The 18,806-nt window shown below is 42.0% G+C and overlaps 1 protein-coding gene across 1 annotated transcript in view; it reads right to left on the reverse strand.

The window, feature by feature from the left end:
- Window positions 1-5,019, reverse strand: part of SERGEF (secretion regulating guanine nucleotide exchange factor) — an 83,833-nt gene extending 78,814 nt beyond the window's left edge. Inside the window, exons 1-4 of the mRNA XM_056851947.1 lie at window positions 4,963-5,019; window positions 3,391-3,529; window positions 883-1,038; window positions 142-236 (exon numbers count right to left, since the gene is read on the reverse strand). Coding sequence (XP_056707925.1) covers window positions 142-236; window positions 883-1,038; window positions 3,391-3,529; window positions 4,963-5,019 — 447 coding nt within the window. The remainder of the gene's footprint in view (window positions 1-141; window positions 237-882; window positions 1,039-3,390; window positions 3,530-4,962) is intronic.
- Between the last annotated feature and the right edge of the window lie 13,787 nt (window positions 5,020-18,806).

Consider the following 18,806-nt stretch of genomic DNA (forward strand, 5'->3'; position numbering starts at 1 on the left):
AGTAGAGTGATGCAGTCTGGAGGAAAGAGCCATTTCACCTCTACACCTGAATAATGACACTTTCTTTTGTAACAGTCAATTCAAATGTGCAGCGTGGCAGCATAGTTAAGTGTATAGCGCACACATATTCAGGAACTTTACCTCTATCTTCTGTGGGACAGAGCATCCTCTTGTAGTATGAGGAACTCCCAGTTGACCAAAAGAATTAGAGCCACAGGATAAAACATGGCCATTTCCTGCAAGACAGAGCGATGCATTGCAACAGTGCTATCAAGATACATGCATGGATGTACACTGCCTACACGTTGTCTCTTCTTCTAACAACAGCTGGAGCCCTTTGTTGACTACCTCAAGCAGATGCCCATACCACTGCAATTCATTTTCCCATTAGAAACAGTACAAACAACCCAACAACCCTTCACAAGCTCCTTGTTTGTCCCATCTAATGTTTGCTCAGTTGTATGCTCATGACACTAGGGCCAGGACGAGGCAGATGTCCTGGCTCACAACTAATTTTCTGAACTATTGCATTACAATATAACAATTCTCAACAGAATGCCCAATAAGAGAGCGTGTGTGTGATACTTGTGATTTCACTCACCATATGTTAAAAAAAAAAAGACTTGGATATTATGAAAGTCATGATTAAGTGCAGAACTTGTTCCTATTGCTTCCACATTTATTTATGGAGACTTCAGCAAGGGGCTTTCAAAGCAAGTGAGACGCAGAGGTGATTTGCAATTGCCTTCCTCTGCGGAATCTTCCTTGGTGGCCTCCCTTCCAAGTACCGACCCTGCTTAACTTCTGAGATCTGACAACATGGGGCTGTACCAGGCCACCTTCCCTCCACTATCTGTTTCAGTCTTGGTAAAATGGATTTACCTGCAAGAATGATTGTAAAATCCCAACCACAGGCAACTTGTACTACAGGACAACCAGATAAAGAAGAGCATAATGTAAAATGTATCACATCTTCTGTATGATTAAGTCCCAACTGCCCGTTTTTATTCTGGCCACACAAATACAGTTCTCCAGTGTCTGCAAAACAAAGAAATATTATCAAGCAGATATGCAACAGGCAGAAGATATACCGCAATCATATACTTATGATAATCCAACAATCACTATTCATCCAGATAGCCTAGAGAGACTTTCATCCTAATAATGTACAGCTGTCTTCCACTGCTTGTACCAAGGAAGTACATCGCAGAAATTACTGAAGCCTGAAGGACCCAGAAGTGCAAAATGCAGCATATTGACAAAGATACACTTACACTATTGAATCCCATCGGTAACTCCACACGACAAACATCTGGTAGCAGCTAATACACTGCAACTAGAAGTATACAGGCACTGTACTGCACAGGCAGGGTCCACCACAGACTGAAGCTGCAGCACATGTGCATGCAGAGACTGCATGTAGCATGAACACATCTGATCTTCAAAGTAAGACTCACAGATACATGTCCTAAACTAGGATATATGTGGAGTTGCAATCACATATTCAGCTGTATATGAGAATTGCGCAACACACATATAAAGAAAATCAAGTGTACACTGTACACAGATTAGATGTGCATCCATAGTATGAACAAAGCTACAGTGTTAGAAATAAAGAACTTTAACACAGCAAATTTAATCATGACTATCAGCCTTCCTGTGTGAAATTCCTTGCACAATAAATGCAGATTTGTTTCTTGACATTAATGCACAGTCCTCCCATCTTTCCTGAAGACTAAGTTTTTTTTGTAGGGATGTTACCTTTTCCTGTTCCAAGCACTCAAAAGCCAAATGCTTGCATCTGGGAAAATCCAACACTCTTCCAGTGTGACTGCTACATGGTTGAACTAGTTTCATTTGAACCATACTGAGTTAATGATGCTCAATTCAACTCTTTCCTACATACATGTATTATTTTGGGATTTTTAAAAAAATTATTTAAAGACTGTACCCTCCCAGCTGCTTCTCTGTTTTGTGAACCTTTTGTTTAAGTTTCTCTTCTTCCTTTAATTTTGATCATTTTCCTACCCTGGTGCTAGAAAACACAATTTATCAAATTGGTTTAAACAGCATAGATTTTCCATAACTACATGTAGATTGGATATTGTTCCATTATGATATCTGAGAAAGAACAGATTTCCAATTAGCATTCTGCAAAAGTTCTAGTGCAGTTGGAAGATGCTGTGACTGATCACAAGCATATAAATTACTAAGGTATCACTGTCTTGAATTCTGTGAACAGCGATTCTTGTCATCCTTAGCCCAAAAACTGATAAAACAAAGCTGAAAACACTACAGAGACAGATTACCTATTAAAACTAGAACCCAAGAATACACATACCAGGAAGCAAGCAACCCTGAACTTGGTCTAACGTACATCAGTAAAAGTGGATTGTAATACAAATAAACAGAAAATAATTACACACCCGTGTAAGACTGGAGCTAGAAAACTCATTAAATTGCTATGCATCATTACAAAAAAATAAAATGAAGTACTTTTAAACGCCTTATATTAGTAACGGTTGGGAGTGGACAAGGAAATCCTTGATTAATGCCCTGTTTGTTTCAGTTGCTGAGGGAAGTTTTATAAAGTCACATTAAAGGCAGAATATTAAGATAAAGGAGTTTTGGGAGGCGGGTGGGTTGTTCTATCCTGCAGACTCGGTTTTATGCCTTATCCACTGTTTGATGACACTAATTGAAAGGCTCATCAGCCAAACAGTATGTCATCCTCCTCCTCTTCTTTTTTTTTTCTTTTAAATTTTTTTATTGGAGAACAATAGCAGTAAACAATAACAGCAACTAAAAGAAGCAAAAAGACAGTCTTCACGATTTAAAATACAATATATCTGTATACATAATAAAATAACACCAAGATTCCTATGCTACAGCTTATTTCTTTGTCTTCATATTCATCATTCCGTCCTGACTGAGCACAACGCATTCCCCTTTCTCGCCCTTATTTATAACATTATTTAGATATGTACTACCTGGTTATCTCTGACCTTGTGACCATCAATATTATGCCAGTAAAGGTTATCTGATTCTGACTGTAAAATTCTCTATTTTATTTATAGTTTTGGGACTATAACTCATCTAAACTTAGTGTATCTCTATTTTTCTGAAATGCTGTTAGCTTAATTAAAACATACATTTCTTTAACTTTAACCAGCCATTCCTCTATCTTTGGAATCGATTTTTGTTTCCAATGTCTGGCAAAGGTGGTTCTAGCAGCACGTCATCCTCCTCTTCTGAAGAACATTTAAAACTGTAACTGTCAAGAAACCATAAATCTCACACAGGTAGCAGTATGGCACCAAGAGCATTAATGACATTTGAAAATAGACTAGGCTAGACTTTGCAATGGGAGGAAAACATGAAATCTGTTACCAGTAATAAGTGAAGAATGTCCCCCTCCGCCACCAACATTTCTGAGGGTTTTCTGATTACCAGCAAACTCCTTCAGGGCTTCGGGCAGGAATACATCTTGTTTATGGCCAAGACCAAGCTGTCCGTAACTATTTGCCCCCTGTAAGCATAGAAGCAAAAAAAGGTGAGGCAGACCTGTTTGTTTAACCCAGTTAATACCAGGAATCCATGTTTAAATCTGGCATTGTTTTCCAATGAATAAATAGTATTTTGAATTCTAGTTCTAAGACATTTGTAACCAAGGAGCTCAGAATGCTGCACACACAAGTTATCCAATTACTAATAGGCCAATCTCAGAATTTTTGGAGGAAATGGAATGTTTTCTTCAATTATATAGCTAGAAATTTGGAACAGAGCTGAATTAAATTTAGATAAAATGAGCGAGATTGTCAATAAGTAAATAATAAATGTGTTAATAGATATGGAAGAATGTGTGGTAAACAAAAAGCAATGTAATTCAATTAAGCTGACAACAGAGTTGTAATTTTGAATGGCAAGCTTCACATATATTGTTACACTGAGTTAATGTTTGTTTTTGTTAAAAATAAAAAAATTGATTTAGAAAAGTTATCCAGTTACAATATCATGAAAACCTCTGTGAAGTAGGCTATGTATGACTGGCCCAAGCTTCCATAGTAAGCTTCCTCACTAATGAAGAATTCAAACCCAGATCTTCCTGGTCTAAGCATAAACACCCTATCTACTATACAATGCCAGCTCTTCAAGCACTTACTTGCTAGGGCATTGCTGAACGGATTTTGTAATATGTGTATGTGTTAGACTGCTCAGTTATTAACCTGCAGTAGTTGCTATGAGCACATTACACTTGTTCTGAAACAGCTGTGTTGGTTGTTTCTGGGTTTAATTCAAAGTACCTTTGTGACCTGGGAGTCACATATCTAAAGGACTACTTCTCTGGTATGAATGCTGTCTGCTCCTTGAACCATAAGAAGAGCCCTACTGGATCGGACCAGTAGTCCATCTAGCACAGCATCCTGGATCACACAGTGATCAGCCAGTAGCACCAGAGGGCCAACAAACTGGAGGAAGAGGAAGAAGAGTTGGTTTTTATATGCCGACTTAAGGAAGACTCAACCCGGCTTACAATCACCTTCCCTTCTCTCAACAGACACCCTGTGAGGTAGATGGGGCTGAGAGAGCTCTAAAGAGAGCTGTGACTAGCCAAGGTCACCCAGCTGGCTTCATATGGGGAAACCAACCTGGTTCACCAGATTAGCGTCCGCTACTCATGTGGAGGAGTGGGGAATCAAACCCAGTTCTCCAGAGTCCACCGCTCCAAACCATTGCTCTTAACCACTATACCACATAAAAGCCAAGACCATCTCCTGATGTTGCCTTCCAGCACTGATATACAGAGATTTACTGCCCCTGGAGATGGAGGTTTCCTTTAGTTATCACAACTGGTAGCCATTGATGGATATATTCATGAATCTGTCAAACCCTCCTTTTAAAGCCACCTATGCTCATGGCCATTTCCATGGTCGCTGACAGTGAATTCCACAATGTAATTACTCTTTCAGTAAAGTACTTCCTTTCATTCATCCCAAATCTATTGCCCATCAACTTCATTGGGTGCCCCCAAGTTCTAATATTTTGAGAGAAGGAGAAAGAGGTCTCTCTATCCAACCTCTCTGCCCCATTCATGATTTTAGAAACGTCTATCATGGTCTCCCTCAGTTGCCCTTTTTCTAAACTGAAATGTCCCAGCCTCTTTAGCCTTTCATCATCATCCTGGTTGCCCTCTTCTGCACTTCTTCTAGCTCTACAATACATTTTTTGTAATATGGTGACCAGAACCCCGTTGCCATCCCATTTTATTCACCTGGCCTCCACTACAAATCAAGGCTTCTCCTGTGTTAACCTAGACCTCCGGAACTTATCTCCAGAAATCAAAGATGCTGGAGCTCCTGAAATTCTCTTCTGGAATCATCAACCTTTAATCTGATTTGTGTTGGAGATGTGTGGTTAATTGTCCAACGGCGATGAGATTTCTTCAACTTCTATATATGGCCTCCTTGCTTTCTGTTACTTTAGATCCGTGTTGGCAAACCTATGGCACGCGTAGCCCTCTCTGTGGGCACGCGTGGGTAAGTGGCTCGCTGCGGTTGCGTGAGAGGGCCGGGCGCATGGCAGCATCTGCCCCCTCCCGAGCCTCCCGTCCTTCAAAGGCCTCCCGGGTCTGCGTCTGGGCCCCTCCCTCTCTCAGCTGAGCTGCGGCCGCAGCTCAGCTGTTCCTGGACGCGCGCTCGCCTCTCCATCTCTGCCTCGCTCTTCCAGGGCTCCAGAAGGCTGCGTCTGGGCCCCTCCCTCTCTCTGCTGAGCTGCGGCTGTGGCTCAGCTCTTCCTGGGCGCACGTTCGCCTCTAGGCTCTGCCCCGCTCTTCCAGGGCGGTGGCTGAGCAGAGGACGAGTCCTGGAAAGATTTGTAGCCTGCTTGGATGAAATTAGGCTGTTAATGAATGAAAAAGGGCAAGAATATCCGCAGCTCACTGATATGGCCTGGCTTACCAACCCCATGTTTTTTACAGATTTTACACAACACTTCAATGCACTGAACAAACAACTACAAGGTGTAGGGAAAACAGAAGAATGTTTTGTGATATCAAAACATTTGAGAGAAAACTGCAGCTGAAATATTTTCCAAATCTAAAAATGCATTTAGAAAATTCTACAACATTTGCAGACAATCCTACAAGCCATCAGGAAATCTACAAGGAGTTTTCTAGCATTGTAGCAGCTGCAAAGGTGAATTTCAGTAACAGATTTGTACAGTTCCGTAAGATGGAGACAACCCTGTGTTTTCTTACTTCCCCAGAGAAAGCCAAATTTGAAGAACTTGATCTTTCCTGCCTACACTGGTTAGATTTAGAAAATCTGGAAATGGAGCTAATAGAATTTCAAGAAAGCTCTATCTGGAAAAATAAATTCTATGACCGGCGTGAAACACTTGAGAAGATAGAAGGGATGACAAAGGACAGCACAGTTAGTTCTGAAAATGCAATCCTTAAAGTGTGGAATTCTCTGCCAAATAATTTTAACTCAATGAAAGCACTTGGGATTGCTTTCCTTACTTTGTTTGGATCATCTTATGCTTGTGAGCAGCTGTTTTCAGCTTTGAATTATATCAAATCTGACCCCAGAAACAGGCTAACAGATGACCTGAGTGCTGCATGTGTTGCTCTCAAACTTACGAAGTATGAGCCAAGGTTAGACAAATTATCAGCATGCACACAACAGCAAAAATCACATTAATTGTTCAAAAAATTTGACGATGTCCTCAAAGATGTCACAAAACTGGTGAATTACATCATGGCTCGTGCTCTGAATTGTCAACAGTTTCAAGCACTTCTTGAGGAGGTTCAGGCTGAGCAGAGGACGAGTCCTGGAGAGATGCATGCCAAATGCAAACTTTTACCTTTCAATAAAAAGTTGTTTGTATCATTGAAAGCTCTGTTATTGTGTTTTTCTTTTAAGGCAAAAGATGTGAATGTATGAGTTGTGAATGTATGAGTTGTTTTTTCTAAACTAAAACCTCAGTATTCAGGTTAAATTGCCGCATTGGCACTTGGCGATAAATAAGTGGGTTTTGGGTTGCAGTTTGGGCACTCGGTCTCTAAAAGGTTCGCCGTCACTGCTTTAGATTATTGGAAGTGAATTCTTGAGCTAGGCTTTTCGTGAATTCTGGATCAATTTGAGACCTGAAGAGCTCATATCTGTTTTGTCTCATAAACCTTATTCTTGATTAGTATGTTCAGGTAGGGCAGGGGTCGGCAAACTCATTAGTCTAAAGAGCCAAATATCAACAGTACAACAACTGATATTTCTTTTGAGAGCCAAATTTCTTAAACTTAAACTATATAGGTAGGTACACTGTTTATTAACTTAATAAACTTTAATTAAAGTTTTAAGTCTTAATTAAACTATAGGTACACAGAATAAAACTTGATATCATACTTAATAGTGATCTTATTTATTGATAAAAATTTAATTGTAAGTCCCTGCCATTTCCCCTCCCCGTTCGGAGTCCTCGTCTGGAGGCCTGGCCTACCGCCATAAAAGCCTATTGGTAGGCCTGGCCTCCGGCTGAGTCCCATTGGGAGGCCAGGTCTACCCATTGGCTTTCTTGGCAGTAGACCTGGCCTCCGGAGGCCCATAGAAGCCAATTGGTAGACCTGGCCTCTGAAGGGGGACTTTTTCCCCTCCTCAGAGTCCAGGTCTACTGCCAAGAAAGCCAGTGGGTAGACATGGCCTCCCAATGGGACTCAGCCGGAGGCTGGGTCTACCAAAGGAAGCCCGCCCCGCCCAACAGCTGATAGGCGGGGGGGGGCAGAAACCAACGAGCTGCCCGCCCAGCAATCGAGCGGCTAGAGGGGAGGGGAGGCTTTAGCCTCCCAACCATTGAGGGCAAGGGAAAGGGGGACCCGGCCATTCTCCACAGTGTGTGGGGGGGAAAGACTCTCTCTCAGGCACGCCGGCTCCGCAGCCCGGCCGGCGCGAGCGGGCGCAAGAGCAGGGGCTCCGAACCAAGTTCGGAGAGCCGCACTCAATGGGCCAAAGAACCGCATGCGGCTCTGGAGCAGCAGTTTTGAGATCCCTGAGGTAGGGGGTTTCAGGAATGGGGGGGGGGCAAGTCACAGAATTTCTCTTCAGCCTTAGGTATTCCTGCTGTTGTTGCAACCACAGTAGCAAAAGAAGCTGTGTTAGGTTGGCATAGGGATCAGTTGCATGTTAAGGAACTGTAATGCGGTGCTTAGTATCATTAGCGTTATCACAAAGGAGAAGGATAGAGACAAAATCGAAATTTGTTGGCTCTGCCTACCATTGACATCCTGCTCCCCTAGCCACCCCTGTACTCAAAACATAATCAGAGGCATTTTATAATCACACATCATAAATCTTAAGGCTAACCTCATTCATGGTTTTATAACCCTTATTAACTAAAAGTTCATGAGGTCAGTTACGTGGCTGAGTCCTGGCAGGTGTCAAGTGTGACCAACATATTTCACAGAATCGTCACAGACCTCTCAGTAGCAGCAAACAACTCATGGCGGAAACTCAGTAAAACCAACCATCCCCTTGCATAACTGGCGGGTTAAGGCAGCAGTTCCCAACCTTTTCAGTATGGTGACCCACAAGTCCAAATTCACTTGGTATGATAACCCATCCAAGGCTGGTCCAAGGTTTTTGGCATCCTAGGGAACCTTGGCACCCAATAAATTCAGCATTCCATTTTCTACAGTGGCTAACCAGATATTTTTGAAAAACCAACCAACCTTGTGCAAAGGGCAGATGGTCTCACTATGAACCCAAGCAAGTGGCATTCTGACCTATAACTGTCCTTGCATAGGGAGGTTAAATTCAGCTTTGGACTACCCTCTCCTTCTCCATTACTTTCTCTAAACCCCCCTACAATTATAAGAATCTCATTCTAGTAACCAGCAGGACACATTTTACTCGAACAACATGTATATGCAGTGAAGAAAAAATAGAAGATTCTGTTTCCGGGGTCAGATCTTGGTTTCCAAAATACAAGAGAGGAATGGAAAGGGCAAGAGAAGCAATTGGTGGGGGGGCTGGCCGGCAACCCACTTTCAGAGGCTTCACAACCCATTTTTGGGCCCCAGCCCACAGGTTGGGAAACAATGGGTTAAGATATCCCACACATCAGGATCATGGGGCTGAGAATACTTAAACAAGTTATCCCCCAGCAGTCTGGTCAAGTCCCTACAGAGACATCTTAGAGGTTTTATTGCCAGTGAAAACAGCCTGTCAAAGCCTTTGACCTATTTTAAATAAGAAATCCCTGTTTCTGAATAGCTTTGTTGTCTCTTCTATGAACAGAGATTTGGTACCTTTAAAAATAGCATGACAGACAGGTGGAAAATTAGTCTTCCCTAGGGCAGAGAAAGTATCTAAGTGTTCAAAGCATCACCTGTTTATTTTCTACCCACCCCATAACTCTTAAAGGCACACAGGTACAATCTATTAAGAAAAGTCTCAACTGTGGATATTTCTTCAAAGGTGTCTGTCAATAGTATTACCTCCTTGATCCAGAGAAAGAAATAAAACTACTTGATTTCTACCCCACCCTTGCTCCAAAAAGCATAGGATGCTCCTTTCTCCAGTTGATAGGTTGATAGGTTTATAGTCCACAAGATGTGGGGAGCCATTCTGCGTAATGGGAAGGGAGCGTGGCTCAGTGGTAGAGCCTCTGCTTGGCATGCAGACGGTCCCAGGTTCAATCCCCGGCATCTCCAGTTAAAGGGATTAGGCAAGTAGGTGATGTGAAAGCCCCCTGCCTGAGACCTATGGAGAGGGGTCGTGGCTCAGTGGTAGAGCATCTGCTTTGTATACCACTCATATTTATTTGAATTGCTGATTATCTAGGTGTCGTATATGTTCTTCAAAACATATGGAAAAGTCTATTTTGTCATTTCTTATACCATTTATTTTCCTAATTTTTTCCTCAGACTTTTTGGATTTTGACCCCAGGCATGAGTTGATGTTTGATTACCTGGACTTGTCTGAATCTCTGGTGTCTAATATGTTTTTCTCCAGGTGTGTAACTGACCTTTTGATTCTAAGTATTCATCATGTCAGAAACCTCCAGTGATTGTGTCTGCTTGGCTCTCCTCCAAAAACAGGTATCCTGAGTGCAGCCTCTTAACAACCATCGATAGCTCATTTCCAGCAGCAACTCTACTTTAGTATAGCATGGTGAGGGGAAGGAATCAGGATAATCTCCTGAGTTAGACATCAACCCAAAGACGTTTCACAAAACTGTCCTTAATTGTGTGTACAAGTACTGGTGATGTGCTGTAGCGCCTGGCACGTGTGGGTGTTTGCTTCCAGTGGCTCAGCGGTAGAGCCTCTGCTCGGCATGCAGAAGGTCTCAGGTTCAATCCCGGGCATCTCCAGTTAAAGAGACTAGGCAAGAAGGTGATGTGGAAGACCTCTGCCTGAAGACCCTGGAGAGCCACTGCCGGTCTGAGCAGGCAACACTGACTTGGATGGACCAAAGGTCTGATTCAATAGAAGGCAGCTGCATGCAATGTCCCCCAGTCTGTGCTTGTTCACAGTGGGTAGCTGTGTTAGTCTGTCTGCAGTAGTAGAAAAGGGCAAGAGTCCAGCAGCACCTTAAAGACTAACAAAAATATTTTCTGGCAGGGGATGAGCTTTCGTGAGCCACAGCTCACTTCTTCAGATACAGCTAGAATGTGAATCCATCTGTCTTTAAGTAGAGGAGAGTGAATTCAGACAAGCATTAGTATGTCAATGTGAACAGTATGTCAATGTGAATAGCAGGTGTGATGGGATTAGGTGCGATATGCAGAAGAGTCTGTGATGTCCAGGGGAGAGATGGGTGTGGAGAAATCAGCATTGGTCATGAGCCATGAATGCAAGGTCTTTATTCAGCCCAGGTCAATGCACTGACTTTAGTTTGACTATCAACTGTAATTCAGCATAATATTGTCGAAGGCTTTCACGGTCCGAGTCCATTAACCCACAAGAACCAACGTAATTCAGCAGTTTCTCTTTCCAATCTCCCTTTGAAATTCCTTGGTAAGAGAACTGCTACTGTTAAATGTGCAACAGTCTGCGCTTATCTCCCTTTGAAATGGCTTGGTAAGAGAACTGCTCCTCTTAAACCTGCAACAGTCTGTGCTGGTGTAGGTGAAAACGGTGGGGAGGAAAGGCGTGCCTTAGGGGAAGCAGCTGCTACCGACAGATCTGTTTGCAAAACCCCAAAAGCAGGGGCGTCTCGCGCTTGACCGCGTCCCCACCACGACCACCTCCGCCCTCCCCAGCCCCACTGCAGGGACTTACCCAAGCAAGCAACGCCTGCGTCGGATCTCCCCGCAGACCGTCCATAGCAAAGCCGTAGCGAAGGGGCCGGCCCCGGAAGCTCCCGTCGCCATCAGAAAGCCTACCCTTGCTTGCTCTGAAAAGCGCCTGGGCGGTGCTCGTTGCAATAGGGAAATGGCAAAAGGGGCGGAGGGGGGCGCGGCAAAATAGGGTTTTTTATTATTATTATTAAGAGTTTTTTATTTTCTTATTAAGGCACATTCAATTTCAATATTGTCATCTTCAGAGTTACATAAAATAAAACCATTTCAAACTATTGGGGGGGGGGGACGCTGCAAAACAGTTGATGGGCTCTGGGCGTGACCTTGCAAGCTCCCCACCCCCAGCCGCCGTCATTGCTTTTGGGAAGCTGGAGGATAGCGAAGAGCTCGGAGGGCTGGCTTCTCTTATTCCCGAGGCCATTTATTCATGGAAGGTTTTGCATTGGATTTGTCACTCTCTAGATGCACATTTTCCCCCTCTGAATTCTCAAAACTCTGCATGGGGGCTTATTGTTGAGTTTTGAGAATATGGATGGGGGGAAAGTGCATCTAAAGAGTGGCAAATCCAGTGCAAAACCTTCAGGCCATTTATTCATGGAAGGTTTTGCACTGGATTTGCCACTCTTTAGATGCACTTTTTCCCCATCCATATTCTCAAAACTCAACAATAAGCCGCCATGCAGAGTTTTGAGAATTCAGGTGGGGAAAATGTGCATGTTTACACGCTGGCCGTTTATGCACGGGACGTTTTGCCTTGCATTTGAATGAATGAATGAATGAATGAATGAATGAATGAAAACCTTTAATGGCATAAGGCCTTGCATTTGCTGCGCTCTAGGTGCGCCTTTTCCCCCATCCGAATTCTGAAAACTCTGCATTGGGGGGCTTGTGTGTTGTGTTAAGCGCCATCAAGTCGCTTCCAACTCATGGCGACCCTATGAATCAAAGTCTTCCAAAATGTCCTGTCTTTTAAAAAAAAAAAAAAGATTATTTTTTTATTATTTTCTTCATTTAATATATCAACATATAAATCAACATCTATTACTAAAAATTGATAAAGTAATTAAATTGTCGAAGGCTTTCACGGTCAGAGTTCATTGGTTCTTGTGGGTTATCCGGGCTGTGTAACGGTAAAATACCAAGACCACGGTTACACAGCCCGGATAACCCACAAGAACCAATAATAAAAAAAATATTAATAATAGTAATTTAAACTTTAAATGACTTCCCCCTCCCTCTCTCCCTTCTAAAAATAAATTGTATACGCTTTTGCTAACAGAATTAACCCCCATATTATTTGGTTAATATATACGTATCTTATCTTGGTTAAAATTTGTTAATTTTGTACCGTCAGATAACCATAGTACAAAATATATATGAGGGATTAAATCAAAGAATATCCTTTAAATGGTCCCATTAAAAATTGCTTTTCACAGTAAATTCTCCACGCCTCCCATTCCCCCAAAAATTGTACATTATCATTCTGATTTATCAGAGCTGTAAGTTTCACCATCTCTTGTCAATTCTAGCATCTTATTTATCCAGTCATTTTTGGTCGGTATCTCGCCAGTCTTCCATTTAGCTGCATATATCACTCGTGCGGCAGTGGTGGCATATTTCAGGTGTTTTAGAAATATTTTGTTGTAAAATCCTCCTTATTTCATTGTGTATCATCTCCCAAAATTTCTTGGCTTTTTCACAAGTCCACCAAATATGATGAAAAGATCCTACTTCTTTGTTGCATTTCCAACAGTTAGGTGACAAAATGTCCTATCTTTGACAGCCTTGCTCAGATCTTGCAAATTGAGGGCTGTTGCTTCCTTTATTGAGTCCATCCAGCCCTTGTCAGGTCTTCCTCTTTTCCTGCTGCCCTCAACTTTTCCTAGCATGACTGTCTTTTGTAGTGACTCTTGTCTTCTCATAAAGTGACCAAAATACAATAGCCTCAGTTTAGTGATTTTAGCTTCTAGGGTCAGTTCAGGCTTGATTTGATCTGAAACCCACTGATTTGTTTTTTTGGCCGTCCACGGTATTTGTAACACTCTCCTCCAACACCACATTTCAAAGGAATCTATTTTCTTCCTATCCGCTTTCTTCAATGTCCAGCTTTCACATTCCCTATTACTATGTATGGGTGTGAAAGCTGGGGGCTTACTGTTGAGTTTGGAGAATTTGGATGGGGAAAATGTGCATCTAGAGAGTGGCAAATCCACGGCTACTGTCTCTGATCAAGCCCAAGCATGCTTTCTTGGTGCTGTGCAAACTGGTGCGAACTTAATGCCGAATGAAGCACGGTCAGACTTGAACTGTTGGCTGAACGCAGAGTAGTTCTCAACATGTGAGGGTTGCACTTGTCTTTATTACGAAACAATATTAGTCGGTTTAAAGGGTAGAGCTTTCACAGCAGGGGCTTGAGCCTCTGCGCCCAGTCGGCCTGGGCTAGTAACTTTCTTCACCTGTTGTCTTCAGGTGTCTAATAGAATGTTGTGTCTTCTCCTTATTGTTTGCATTGTAAAAAGGAAGAAATTGGAGATTTAGTGAAGAGCTCTGGAGTGAATATCAACAATGGCGATGCTTGAGCAGATTGTTGCTTACTGGCATTGCAACCCCACTTTGTAACAGTCTGCCTTTTGACAGGTACATGCTGGTACACAATGATGTCTTTATAAATAAAGCCCTACCACTAGATTACATTTTTATTTGCCTGTTAATATATGTGATATATAATGTATCTGGAGAAACGTCTATAGAAATTTCTTTCATGTTCGGGATTAGTTGCAGATACAAATTTCAATTCTGTGTTTTGGGAACTGTTCTTGTATGGGCTCACATGTTTATCTGTATGAGAATAGGAGGTATAGGTATATAAACAAGTTGCTGTGGTTTACTAGCTATACAGGGCCTTACCTGCTACCTGAACTAATTTTTGTGTAACACAATATGGTTAGTAATTAGACCTGACATTTAGTGTCGCCTTATCTTGTCAAGTCTCAGAAGCTAAGCTGGGCCAGCTCTTTTTAGTACTTGGTTTGGAGACCTCCAAAGCAATGGCTAACCACTTCTGTTAGCCTCTTGCCTTAAAAACCTTACAGACTTGCTATAAGTTGGCTACAACTTGACAACACTTTCCACCACCAAATTAAATTATGACAATGGAGAATTGAAATGCTGTGATAATACTGATGTACAAATTCATAACGTCTTAAGAACAGAGAACTAGAGCAACTGCCCTATGAACAGCGATTATAACACTTAGGATTGTTTAGCTTGGAAAGAAGGCAGTTAAGGGGAGACATGATGGAGGTCTATAAAATTATGCATGGTATAGAGAATGCGGGGTCATCTTCTGAAGCTGGTGGGTGACAGATTCAAAACAGATAAATGGAAGTATTTCTTCACATATAGTAAAACCGTGGAACTCTCCCTACCCCAGGATGTGGTGATGGCTGCCAACTTGGAAGGCTTTAAGAGGAGTGGACAGTGGACATGTTCAAGGAGGAGAGGGCTATTCATGGCTACTAGTAAAAATGGATACTAGTCATGTTGCATACCTATTCTCTTCAGATTCAGAGGAGCATGCCGAATATATTAGGTGCTTTGGAACACAGGCAGGATAATGCTGCTGCTGTAGTCATCTTGTTTGTGGGCTTCCTAGAGGCACCTGGTTGGCCACTGTGTGAACAGATTGCTTGACTTTATGGGCCTTGGTCTGATCCAGCATGGCCTTTCTTATGTTACGTTCTTATGTTAACAGGAATGTACAGGTTGGAGCCCAATTAAATAGTAATGCTGGACAGGCAAGAAAAACCTAACTGTGCAGCATTTTATGCATCTGCCCTCATTTAAACCAAATCATGTCATCTGACAATACAGAGTAAACACAGCAGGGATTCTTGGCCAGGCTGGGGCACCATTGCTGTCAAGTTGCACAGCGTTTGAGGACTTGATTTGAAATAAATAAAGTTATAGGGTACTTTATAAACTAACAACATTAACAATCCTTGTATTTAATTGTATGGAGTTTAAATTAAGCCTGGATTCAAGTGAGATAGATGTGGTGCTTGAAAATCAGCATTACAAAAATTCTTTAGAGTTGCAAGCCTTTTATGCCAAGCTGGAGTTCTCCTCTGAGAAGTATCCTATTTGGCTACTGTCGCTATTGTGCTACAAAATTCCTTGTCCGATGGGAACATGTATACTTATTTTTCTCTCACACACATTGGAGTATATTAAACCTAGAATCCTGTACGCTCTAACCCAGAAATGACAAATTTAAGAATGGTAGCTGTGTTAGTCTGTTGCTGCAGAAACAAAAAAGGAAGTTTATAGCACTTTAAAACATATATTAAAGACTAGAGCCCACTTCATCAAATGCATAGTGTGTCGTCAGTTGGCAAGTAGATATTTAACTGGCATGGTGGGGGGAGCTTATAAAACAATGGTATCAAAAGGCAATGAAATGCAAAACACTTCTGTGCACGGTTGCACTGGTATACAAGGTAAGTCCAGTGATCATTCACAACAGTGATAAGTTGCTGTATATTTTGAGGCAACTGGTTGGCCACTGTGGGAACCAGTATGCTTGTAGCCATTAGAGTGTTGGACTAGGACCTGGGTTTGAATCCCAGCTCTACCATGGAAGCTTGCTGGGTGACCTTGGAGTAGTCACATGCTCTCAGACTAACCCACCTCACAGGGATTTTGTGAGGATAAATGGAAGATGAAAGGCAGGGTATGAAGTCAAAATAAACCGGGATGCTGTGCTCGGACCATTGTTCTGGTCCAGCTAGGTAGTTCTTATATTATGTTCTAAATCAGCTTAGCTTATCTAGGAAGATGGTTATCATCTGTTACTGCTATTGATAATGGTCACTATGCTTATAGTGAGAGCCAGCATGGTGTAGTGATTAAGAGCAGTGGTTTGGAGTGGTAGGCTCTGATCTGGAGAACCGGGTTTGATTCCCCACTCCTCCACATGAGTGGCGGAGGCTAATCTGGTGAACTGGGTTTGTTTCCCCACTCCTACACACAAAGCCGGCTGGGTGGCCTTGGGCTAGTCACCGCTCTCTCAGCCTCACCTACCTCACAGGGTGTCTGTTGTGGGGAGGGGAAGGGAAGGTGATTGTAAACCGGTTTGATTCTCCCTTAAGTGGCAGAGAAAGCATATAAAAACTAAGTCTTCTTCTTCTTCTTATCTTCTCTATCGGGCGACAGCAAACTTAATTTTTCTGGGAGCTGCTTAACTTTTCCCCCCAAAGAGCCTTGGAAGCTATGGGTTGTTGTTTTTCCTGGGCCTTCACATCTGTAGCCTCTCCTCCACAAGTACATATACATCCTTGCTCTGGATGAAAAAGGACAGTGCTGTTGACTCTTTCCCCCTGCTTCAGAGTTGCTGTTTGCCTCAGGCCCATGAAAGCTGATGACGCAAATTGCTAGTTTGTAAGATGCCACAAGACCTATTCTTGGTTTTATCCGGGAGCAAACGCCGGTGAATACAGGGAACTTACAACACAGCCCTGTGCATTTTATTCTAAAGGAAATGTGGCTTTTACAGCTAGAAAACCGGTCTGCCCTGATCAGGTGTTGGCAAGGAACATATTTACATTCTGGAGACGGTGGCACAGTTTTTAAAGTTTGTTTTAAAAGCCCGCCAAACAGTTAATTAGATGGCAGTATTAACAAACAGCGCTATTCGATGTAACTGTCTTTTAGCTATTCTGTAAAGGGCACTTTTTAATATCTCCAGCCATTACCGCACTAGGTATTCCCAGCAATGTATCAAGAGTTTGGAAATGTTATAAAAAATACTGTTCGCACTTTCTATGTATTCCTACTAATGTATTAAGAGTTTGAAACTGTTATAAAAAATACTGTTCGCACTTTGTTTGGCCCCTTTAGCTGTGAAGACATCTTCCAACCATTTTTTAGCCGTGGCATCCAAAAACCCTTTGAAAGTGATGTTTTTTATAACATTTTCAAACTCTTAATACATCGCTGGGAATACCTTGTGCGGTAATGGTCTCCATTCCTTTTGTACCGTTCTGCATTATGTTTTTATGCCAATAAAACGCCGATGATGATGAGATTCACATTCCGCCTTCCTACCTCCCCATAATTAGGTAATTATGAGGGCCTTTGGCTACCAGACTTAGAGGGGGTCAGGGGGTTGGATTTCAATGGCTTCAACTGACCCTTTCCCTTGGTTTGGAATAGGGACCCCCTCGGGATCACACAAAGAAGGTCTTAGGGGTACAACGAATCATCACTCATCCCCCTCTCGGTAATCTCTGCTAGGAATTAGAGCAGTTCATCAAATTCCCACAGGGTTCTGCAGGTACAGCACTTCTTTATGTTCAACCATTTCAAAAGCTGCATAATAATCTTACAGGATTAAAAGGGCTCACCTACCCTTACTCGTTTCCAGCAAGTACAGCTGACCAACAGTACAGAAGAGATTACTTGCCTGTGCTGTAATCCCATAAACCATTCTCTGTTAATAAATACTGAATACTAGATACTATAGCATGGGAAAAGCCTATCTTCATAAATCAGACGCAGGTATGTTGAAGTAGTAAGAAGCAGACTGTGGTGGTATGGTAAAGGTAAAATCCAGCAACTTGGAAAAAAAAAAGAGATATCACTGTTTCCATCCGTCACAATTTTGTCAGCTTGCCTTGTTTTTTTCCTCCCAAGTTTCAACTATAAACAGCATAGTTTGTTTGATTTTCTGTATGGTATATTTGTAAATAGTATTGACAGTAAAAAAATTGGGCGATGTAATTGACTAAGCACTCTGAATACTTTAAAACTCTACCACCGCTGTAAAATCATTAACACAGTTGGCAAAGTTTGCACATCCTAAAAAATAAAGTTCTATTTAACTATCCTCAAACACATTTGCGTATATAGTAAATGAACTTCTGGATCGATCGAGCCCAATCATTCACATAAATACCATTTGCTTCAAGAATTTGTTTTTAAAAGTTGATTCCATGTACCAGAGGTTAAGGTGCAAATGTTATGATAGAACATTCCCCTTTGAATTGTATGCGCAAAACAAGCTTTAAAGGTTGAAGTGTAATTATACATATAATTCAGGGTTGGGTTGTTGTTTTTTTAATAAGAGACAATGCTACATATAGTTTGTAGAACCACAGAAAACTCAGATTCACCACTTGTTTCAACTGAAATAAATTTTAACACAAAAAGATCAAAAATGAGCTTTAAGATCACTATAACCAAAGAATGCCTAAATATGAAAGGAAAAATCAGTTATAGAAGTAATTCTTAGGAGGTAAATTAAGTTTTTAAAAGTGGTTCTCAATAGGGTTGCCAGGTCCCTCTTCGCCACCAGTGGGAGATTTTTGGGGCGGAGCCTGAGGAGGGTGGGGTTTGGGGAGGGGAGGGACTTCAACGCCATAGAGTTCAATTGCCAAAGCGGCCATTTTTCTCCAGGCGATCTCTATCAGCTGGAGATCAGTTGAATTAGCAGGAGATCTCCTGCTACTAC

The sequence above is a fragment of the Euleptes europaea genome, chromosome 6 (assembly GCF_029931775.1).
Source record: "Euleptes europaea isolate rEulEur1 chromosome 6, rEulEur1.hap1, whole genome shotgun sequence".
Classification (NCBI taxonomy): domain Eukaryota; kingdom Metazoa; phylum Chordata; class Lepidosauria; order Squamata; family Sphaerodactylidae; genus Euleptes; species Euleptes europaea.